The sequence below is a fragment of the Rhopalosiphum padi genome, chromosome 1 (genome assembly GCF_020882245.1).
Source record: "Rhopalosiphum padi isolate XX-2018 chromosome 1, ASM2088224v1, whole genome shotgun sequence".
Classification (NCBI taxonomy): domain Eukaryota; kingdom Metazoa; phylum Arthropoda; class Insecta; order Hemiptera; family Aphididae; genus Rhopalosiphum; species Rhopalosiphum padi.
Genome location: NC_083597.1, coordinates 11,561,087 through 11,571,597, shown reverse-complemented (window position 1 = coordinate 11,571,597; position 10,511 = coordinate 11,561,087). Strand labels below are relative to the sequence as shown.

Here is a 10,511-nt window from a genome sequence, read left to right as displayed (position 1 = left end):
ACATAAAAATAAATCAAAAAACTTATACTATGTATAATTATTGTTTTTAATTATTCATTTCTTTTATCGCTAAATTATATGAACATACAAAAATTTGTCAAGGTTGAACAAGGTAATAATAATAATAAAAAAAAAAATTTAGTTACACAGAATATTAATAATAATTAATTTTTGTACTAGAGGATTAATATTATTTAAATTTGTATGTAGAGTGTATGACCATAACGAGAAATATTGAAATTTTGAATACAAATTATAACGTAAAACTAAAAAAAAAAAACAAATTAACAGTCTCGTTCAGTCTTAGGTAAATGTTATACATGTCTAAAATGTTATCAAGTTAAGAAAAAAAAAACAATTACAACCTCAAATTGAATAGGAGCAGTGGTATAAAAGTACAAAATGCGTTAACATTGTGCTTCATTCGTTTTGGTACACATCTTTTTTTTTTTTTTTTTATGAGCTTCGATGAGGTAAACATTGAAAACAATTTTAAAATAAATCAATATTAATTGACAACAAATTTAAAAATTCAAATTATAAAGAGCCATTAAGATATAATGTTAAATTACTAATAACGTTTAAATTTATGTGGAAAAAAAATAAACTATACCTAAACGAAAATGTAAATCCATGTATATTTGGAGGTGATTTGGCACCATATACATAGGTACACAGCTCAATATCAACCATACAATTGGGATAATAGATAATGTTTGATTTGGATATTTACATTTATTAATTTTAAAAATGTTTGTCACAATATTTCTTGACAATAATAATTAGTGGAATGATTGGATTGGTGCCAATTGATTTGTTAGTATAGGAATATGCATTTTAAAGAACGCATGAGGTTATTTTACAATTTTAAAATTGATAACCAAATAAAAATAATAAATATTAATTTAAATACATAGAAAGTTATCATTCTGAGTGGAACCTTGTTAGTAACTTTTTTTTTTTTTAAAAAAAACTATGATTTTAATAATTTTTAATAAAACACCTATTAATAACATATTTTTATACTCTAAAAATGAAAAAAAAAAAATATTATAATAATTTATAAAATATAATACAAAGGATACGAAATCTGTGAACGCAGTTTCTAAATATTGGAATAGAAATAAAATTAATAGCTCATGGAATATTTTTAAATAATGAAAAAACATTATTAAGCTTATGTGTTACTTTAAAATCAAAATTAAAACAATGTGTACATGTGAATATTACAGTTATTTTATAAAACTAAATGTTTGTTACTAATTATTTATTTACAAAAACATATTATTATTATCTATAACAATATTGTTTTACATAATATGAAAAAAGGAAGAATTATAAAGGTTACTTAATCTCTTAAACTGAGGAACTAGTAAAAAAAAAAATATCTGATTGGGGATTTTTTGGGACGACCCCTGCCAAACACATTAAACGACATTTCTTTAATTTTTGTGGGCCAAATACACATAATTGAAAACGAGCCAGTTATCATTGACTAGACTATGATTCAGGATAGACTATTAAGCATTTAAAAATTCCAATGTCATTATTATCATTCAAAGAAAACTGAACACATTAAGCGTTACACTTCTATAAAAAAGAAAGAAACAAAAAGTGGGTTAAGGTATACAGTCATAAATTATATAAATGTTACTAAACCCTAAGATATTAAAATGCAAAATACGTGAAGCAAACGTAAAGCTAATAAAAAAGATTAATTTGTGAAGTTTTTAATTAACGCAAGATCATAATAATAAAAACAATTCAACAAATATTTAAAAAGTTAAAAGAATAAAATATAACATACACGACCTTAAAAAACTATAAAACCATATAAACTTAAAAACTGATGACATGTAATGCTTAATGTCCATCCTCCCCAAATGTTTGTAAATTTTCAATAATCTGTGCTCAAATTCAAAATGATAGCATAACATTAAAAGGCCATACAAAATAATTGTTAATACTTGCTAAACCATTACAGCTCTGTTATCTGATAGGAAGTGTCAGGTACAGGTGTTGGTCTTGCAAATGTTGACAGTGAACTGCCGCTTATAGTCGATATTTGTGTTTGATCGGCAGAGGTCGATTCATCTCAGTAGAAATCTGAAGATTCTAATGTTTTGCATTTACGGCTTAATGTAGAGTATTGACGATCATTAGACTGATTAGGTTTACGATTGTACCCTAAAGTATTGGAATAGGTAGGTACACCGCGGAATGATGGTGGAGGATGAGGTGCACCACGTGCACCTGGATGTTCAAGTGTGCGGAATTTACGGTTTAAAGTAGCATATTGTGGCCCAACTTTTGATGGACCGCCTTCATGCATGTAACCACCATTACGGCCATTTAACGTTGCTATACCGCTACCCATTCCATATTCGTCTCGTGGTCTAAAAATTAAACAAGTAATACAGTTAGTATATTCATTAAAACTACAAATACGTAAATAATGAAAAGTAGTATTTGATATATCCTACATAATTAACAATGATAGCAAAGCTAACAAAATGTATATTACATTACTCTATTAATTTACATTTAACTAAAACAGTATGTTCACAAAAAAATGTATTTATATACAAAAAAAGAAATTATTACATGCAAAGCAATACATCTTTTTTAATCTTATTTTATATTTAATAATTATTATTTACTACTTAAGTTTTCTTCATAATTTTAATTGTTTAAAATATATAATATAAATATATATAAACTGAAGGTCAGGAAAATTGTAAATAAAAAAAGTTAGCATATAGGAGAAGAATAGATAATAGTCTAAAGCAATTTTTAAATTATAGTTTATTTAATAAAATAAAAAGCATGAATTAACAAAAGCCTTGCCGAAGATTTTTGATTAATCAAGTTTAAAAATTGAAAAAGTCAAGAAAAATAAAATTATAAAAATATAAATTATTATTTTCACAAACAATAAAGTTTTTATATGTAAGTTACATAATGTAACTTATTAATTGTAATCACTTTTTTTAAAACTCTTCACTTATCTTTAGTACATTTTACTAAACCTTAATATTCTATATTTAAAATGTAATATGAATCTATTACTGAAGTGTGTTTTATAGTGTTTTTTAATAATATGTAAAGCTAAGCTATTTATTCCATTAATACAACATAAACATACCTGCGACATATTAAACATAGAGTTAGAACAATTTAATACTACAAATAAATCATGCAATTAATTATTTTTAAACATAATATAGCTAGTCACTTATTAATTTAAATAATTGTATTACAGAAAGCATCAATGTTATATACAATCATGCAATAGTACAAAATATAAAACAGCCATATTAAAAGACTAATTTAAATTTGATATTACTTTGTTTTTGTTTCTACAGTGGAAGAAGTAAGAAGATTGAATGTCAATTATTGCTGGAAATAATTAAATCAATAAAATAGATATAGATTAAATTATTGAAGCTAGCAATAAAATTAAATTTCTAAAAAAACTGCAGAAGAAAATATGGTTATTTAAACACAAGAAAGATGAAACTGGAAATACTATTCTTGGTGGATGTAAATTTTAATTCCGAAAGTGTGTACTGTGTACTAATTTTGTCAAATGTAGTTTATGATAAGTTTTTTGTAAACTGTCCTTTTTACTTTGAAAACAGAATACATGAAAAAATAATAAGATACCAAAATAATCAAACAAAAACACAAACAGTCATGCTGGGCGGTTTTGAGCGTGCTGAGCAGGCGTCGGATGCGAAATAAACAACGGGTAGTAGTACGACCCTTGGTTTCGTGTAAGTGTAGACATCTGATGTCCATGAGATTGTGAACTGCTTGCTGTGGATCCTGGTCGTCCCAGGAAAGGATCTCTCTCTTCTGCTTTTGCATAGTCTTGCCTAAAAGTTAACACAATAAAAATTAATTGATATGACATAAATTCTATTAAGGCGCATACAGACAAAAGTATTTCGTTAGGCAAGTGTTGCAAAATGCGTTTTCAATCAAAATATCAATATTGAGTAGATTATGATTTGTGTTATTTGAGATTTATAGAACATAATATAATATGAATTCTTATGAGCCTCGTCTCTTATTAACTAACAAATACATTTAACACTTCTCATACTCTCGTCAGTAAGCGCCTTTAAATATAATTTTTAGAAACATACTTCTTCCTTATGTATATCCATGTATGCGAATCTAGCCACACCAAAATTGTAAAGAATATCCCAGATACTACACTGGCCAATAACATTAATGCCAATCCAAATCTACAATTTCAAAATGGAAATAAATATTTAAATTTAAAATTTGAATGTTTTTTCTTTTGATATAAATAAATAATAACTTACAGGGCAAGATCACATGTGGCATGTAAAGCTCGATTGTACTGTACATGTATTTGTCGACATTCAAGTGAAGCAGGTAAAGCCGAGACCATTCTAGCAGCATTTTCAACATCCATTCTCATTTTTTGTAATAATAATGGCATATCTTCTCTGGTAGTTGAGGGGGGATATAAAACTATAGCAAGGCGTGTTACAATATCGAGCTGGTAATTAGTTGCATCTACTGAAGTTGATGCTTGACGTATAGCCATACTAAATGGGTTGGTCCGTGTGCTACCAGTTGGATTATTACTACCTTCACATGTTGTATAGAAAGATAATGTGTCTGGACGTAAAGATGATGGAGTCCAATCACGTTCCAACCATTCATTTGGATTCATACAAAAGTCACCCAATGCCTACCGTAAAATAGTAGAAATATTAAGCAAGAACTACAATAGTTAATAAAAATAATTTTATAAATCTATATTGCTTACGACTGCAGAAGTTAAATAAATAGATGCAGTAAGCCAGGATATTATGACAGCAAACAGCCCAAAAACAGAAAACCTGAAATTAAATAAATACATGATTAATTAGTAATTATTTAAATGTAGTTACTGCACAAAAAGATAATTCAAATTCATACATGATTAGAGCACAGCGAGAATGTCTGGCAACTCCAAATAAAAGTATGACACAGAATACCAATAGTATACTAAGAACACCCATTGTCAATGGCCATCTACAAAATTAAATTATACAATTAATATAGATTTATGCATTCAATAAATTGTAATTTTCTTACCTAATTGTTTCCATTAAATAAACATTATCAATAAAAGGAGTCAGATTTACTCCATGTAAAGAATTACTGATACCACGGATATTTGTCAAAGTTGAAGCTGCGTTGCCTACTAAAGTGCTAAGAGCTGTGACAATTTGTGCTCGAGCAGTCAAATTAGCAACTGGTGAATCAATAATATCACCTATATTTGTCAGTTTGTCATGAATGTTCACTTGAAGCAATATTTCAATATCTGACGTCTAAGAAATACATTATTAAAACATAAACATTTATTAAATCTGCAATATTGATATTGTAATCTTACCTGATTTTTAACACTAATTACTAAGTCATCCAAAGCTCTAGCTGATGTCAGAAATTGTACAACACCATTATGTAAATCGTCATTTCCATACAAACTAACGCCAACAGCACCACTACATAAAGACAATCACAATGAGTATTTATTGAAAACAAAACAAAAAAGTATACAATCACTATTACCATGATAAAACAGTAAATATTGCTAAGGTCCATTTGAGCACAACAATACTATGCCTGGGTCGAGGTTTTCGATCACAGCATCTTGTCATAAGATAAATTAACAATAAAAACATGGTAATTATCAACCACAAGGAGGGAATGGAACCCAGAATGCCAAGTGACTGAAACATAAAATTTGTTAAAATCATTACATTTACACATAATATGCTTATTTAACTTACTTCCAAATAAAGTTCACTCCATGGGGCAAATGCCGAGTTGACATGGTGACCACTGACATTTAGATGTGGGAATGAATGAAATAAATGTGCCAAAGCTGGTGTTTTATAGGTAACAACATTTTCTTGCAACATTCTAGCCATTTTTTCCTTTTTCTTTATTCCTATGCACGTATGTACCAAAAATTAATTTCTATCTGCATTTTTTATCTGTAAAATAAATTATAAATTAGATGAAATATTCTGTAAAAAGTATTTAGCTGTATTTAAATATTACTAAAACAATATTGTATAACATTTAGTAAATTCACATAATAGTAAAGGCAATACATATTCATTTGTTTTTTTTTACGCATAATTTATAATAAATAGCACATATATTATTATATTTAGATGAGATGTTTTTAAACAATACAGGAAACTTTTGCGCAGTGAACTAACTCATTAAAAATGTGACTGCTTACCCCAACATTTAAAATCAACAGAATCAAGGGAACCAATTCTTTTACCAATGATTATCAATAATTTTATCATATTGCCATACTAAAAATAAAAATCCTTAATAAATATCCTTAGGTACCCATCAAAATATCTACAATAAATCACCTAAGATATAATATTTCTAATAGTTGACGGTTTTTAATATTACCTACAGGTAATTAAATACAAAATTATATTTTGACAGAACAGACAAAACATAATATACAGTCTAACAAATCTTTAATGTTTTTAATAAAACATACCTATCATTAATCATATTCAGCATAATAGTTTAAATCCAAGTCACTTATCATTCCTTGTCAAAATATAAAAAAATTAATATTATCAAAATATCAAACATTAACTGGTTAATATTTGACAAACAATATGAAGCGAGATATGAAGGTAGTAAGTATAACAACAAAACAATCATTAACTCTTCTGAATAATAAATCTCTTTTATGAAGGATAAATAAATTACATAACATTAACATTTTTTTAAATAAGTCACCTATCATACTTGCTACCTGGTGGACATTTTTATGTGATGAGTGAAAAATATTACTATTAATTTAAAATGTATATTTAAGAATTATCTACCTAATTATTAAATTAAAAATGTAACCTTGATTTCTATAAATAATTTATATTATGTACATTTAGTTAAATCAAAAAATTTTAATTTTTTTAAAATATTTTCTTATCAATTCTCTGCTCAATTATTTACTTTACAATGATATGTATTTTAAAGACAAAATAAGTAAGTATCAATGTTAATCAAGTGGAAAGAAGCAGGTTAAAAATTTTCTAACGTCGGATGAAAACAAAATATTAGCAATTTTCTAGCCAAATCCATTCAAATAATTAATAGAGTGGCCAAAGTCAGATAAAGTTTGACCAGTGCCTAACGAAAATATTTATTTATTATTTTATAAGTTTCAATAAAAGTATAAATAGGTGCAACCTAAAAGCTAGGGATCAAAACATTGTACAAATATATCTACTATTTTTAAAAATAAATAACAAAATATTTAAAAATCATTACTTTGTTAGTTTTTTATCAAGCAATGTGACTTCCACGGTGTCTACTAACTTATAATTATTACAGGACAAAAATATTCATATTGCACTTAATTATCTAAAATGTAGCTATGGTATAAACAAAATGATTAAAATTTAATAAAAAGTACTAAAATAATTACAAAATAAAATAAAATTTACCTTCATAATTAAAATTTTTAACTTTTTTTAATTATTTCAACAAAAACAAAACATCATGAAACACCTATAAGATAAGTAGCATAAGACGTTTAAATTTTCTTATCGGTAATATAAAAAGTTATGAATACTAAAAAAATATTTATTTATTATGATGTTTTTATAAGTACATCTAAATTTAATACTATACAAATACTCTTAATATTAATCAAGGTAGCCAACTATATTAATTATTTTCTGTACCTATCTATCATGGTTTTTATAACCAAATCACTTTTACAACTTAGCATTAAGGTCACAGTAATCCATCAACAGTATTAGTATATAATAATCACATAGAGGAAAAACATGAACTAGTTGGTTTGATTGTTATAAATATAATATTATCTAATTATAATATTTTTTTATATAATAGGTTATATTTTAAATGTACATTATTCTGAAATAATAATAAATAATAACCTAACTACCACTATTATTAAAATTATTGTTGTACAAGTACAAAAATAAAATGTATGTTTAGAATATCTAGGTAGGTACTTATTGATTAATAACACTACCTATAACCGGCTTTTTAAATTTTTACTATGGTCTGTGTAAGGACTGCTTTTTTTTTTACATTAAAAATTATTATATTGCACACGACTAAATAAATATGTTAGATTAAAATAATATAACACTTGTGCTATGATTAAAAGGGCAATAATTGCATACGACAGACTGTCAATGTTTATTTGTGTACCTATCTTGACAACCTAATCAAGAAAATAATGCATTTCTGCAATAAAACATATTACAATGGTCTTTAAATAAGAGGATGCTGAACCTGCATAATGTGTTTCTCTATCTTATAATTATTATAAATATAAAACATAAAAAATGTCTACTCAACAGAACTAATTTTGTGTTATTAGCTTTAATACTAGAGTAAATTAACCAATTATCAAACTTAGGGGCACCTGAAAATTATAAAAAAAAATATAATAACATGTAATATATTAGCATATTTTAGTTCTATAGTTAGATATCGTATAGATACCCACTCTATTACATTACTATGCTAAGTTATCATTATTTATGATACACTATTTTTAATACCTAATCAGTAAGATTGCATCATATAACGTCAAAATCAACACAGGTAGGTGGCTAATATAATTAAATTATCAAATCATAGTAAATTTATGTAGTTATCTAAAAAAATACTTTTAGGTGTAAAAAAACATTACTATTTGCCTCTTCAGATAGCCTAATCCTAATAGAACAACCAAGTCAGTTAATTGACAAGTAATAAACGAGATATTCGCCGTACACAACCACAGTTGATATGGCATTTGTAAATATGATTAAAAAAAACAAAAAAAGACTAGGTATATTTAGACACTGGTGTTAGGTACTTGAGCAAACGACTTGTGTAAGACCATAGATAAATAGTGAGCACAGCAATACGGTATAGATGAGACAATCAAACTGAGAAGCGATCGTCCAGCAATCCGAACCATTACTGACAGGTGTTACAAGGAGGAGTTTGAACGATCAGCAATACCCGAATAAGACATATCAAACGAATAGGCACTAAGGACAAGGACCGCACAGGAACCCGGGTGTTAGCCGTACAAGATTGAGGATTGACTGTGTAGGTAGGCACCCAAGGATACCCGACTACAATTCAAGAGTGCAGGGAACGGTGTCTTCCGGCGTGTGGTCCACGAGGGAAAAACGACCGGGACGAGAGACGAGTCAACTCACCCATAGCTGGTGTTGGACGACGGCTAACGGACTTGGAAGCTGCACACCTGCAAGCGGCGGAGTGACGACGGCTGTTGTCTACCGAGACGACGACCGCGATAACACCGGCGCGGGCAACGCGGTCATCGGGAAAAACGACGGCGTGAGAAACACGGACGAATGGAGGCGGCGACGACACACGCACGAGACTGGTTTATCGATCGGAAACGGGCGCGCGTAAACGTCGGTCCGACCGCGGAAGTTGCGAGTGCGAGATAACCGTGCGATTGTCGTCGTATCGTCGTCGCCGTCGTCGTTCGCGCTATAGTGGTAGGGAAACGAACGGGACGACAACCGACGGAATTGTCGTCGGCAAAAATTCGGAGGGGAAACGAGACGACGCAAATAATAAATTTAAGAGATTAAAATTAAAAAAAAAAAAAAAAAAAACAATTAACATCAACAATAACAACAACAACAAGACGGCGGCGGCGGCGGCGGCGGTGGCGGAGACGAACGAGCCTGTGCGTTAATCTAACCAGTAACCGGTCGGCGGCAGTGGAGACGACGGACCGTCGACGGCGGCGGTACGCGTTGTGCAACGCGCTACGAGCGGACGTTGCCGGAAATGTCAATTGTCGCGTCAGCGGCGGTGTCGGACGTCGGTGTGCGTGACGCCATTTTAGAAAATCATTACGACGGGCTCGGGAGTCGGGGGCGCTGCGCTGCTGCTGCTGACTGCCTGACTGCCGTGTCGCGGCGGTCCCGGTGCTCGGAGGCGCTGCTCTCGCCGGCCGCCGCCGCCCCCGGTGCTCGCCCGGTCGTCCCGTTCGGCCGTCGCGCAACGGTGCTGCCGCCTGTCCCGATCCGGCTCCGTTCGGTAGTCGTTTCGCAGGGTCTACGCCCTAACGCGCCGCCGACGACGGCCGGTCCCGCGCACGCATTCCCTCCCGAACCCCTCCCCGCAACCGCCCACGACCGTCATCGAACCCCTCGGATTTCCAAATACGTTTTTTTTGCCTTCTCACTCGCGCACGATTTTCTCCGCAAGACCAACGGGCACCGCTCGACCGGCGGCACTCGCCACTCGGCAGTGATCAAGGCGGCCCGCTAAAGTCGCGCGCGCGTTTCCAGTACGCGATTATTGTTGGCAGTGCTCGAATTGGGGGGGGGGGGTCGCATTCATTTTTTCATAGATTTCAGCGTCCCCTTTCATTTAATTAAACGAGGAGAAATACTAGCTTTATAGCACCTTACTGTATGCAC

The 10,511-nt window shown here is 30.8% G+C and overlaps 1 protein-coding gene across 1 annotated transcript; it reads right to left on the bottom strand.

Moving 5' to 3' along the window:
- Positions 1-22: 22 nt before the first annotated feature.
- Positions 23-10,003, bottom strand: LOC132917402 (protein tweety). The gene is made up of 11 exons (XM_060978122.1): positions 9,267-10,003; positions 5,823-6,029; positions 5,602-5,762; positions 5,423-5,534; positions 5,119-5,357; positions 4,960-5,055; positions 4,808-4,880; positions 4,335-4,729; positions 4,152-4,253; positions 3,765-3,878; positions 23-2,396 (listed from the first exon to the last, which is right to left on the bottom strand). Exons 2-11 carry the CDS (start codon positions 5,961-5,963, stop codon positions 2,096-2,098), a joined length of 1,734 nt encoding a protein of 577 aa, XP_060834105.1. The 5' UTR covers positions 5,964-6,029; positions 9,267-10,003; the 3' UTR covers positions 23-2,095.
- Between the last annotated feature and the right edge of the window lie 508 nt (positions 10,004-10,511).

Excerpts from the sequence above, each read along its gene's own strand:
- LOC132917402 (XM_060978122.1), bottom strand. The coding sequence starts at position 5,963 with ATGGCTAGAATGTTGCAAGAAAATGTTGTTACCTATAAAACACCAGCT. Across the intron at positions 5,358-5,422 it reads TAATTAGTGTTAAAAATCAG|ACGTCAGATATTGAAATATT; the intron begins GTAAGATTACAA and ends TGTATTTCTTAG. Across the intron at positions 5,056-5,118 it reads TATTTAATGGAAACAATTAG|ATGGCCATTGACAATGGGTG; the intron begins GTAAGAAAATTA and ends TTAATTTTGTAG.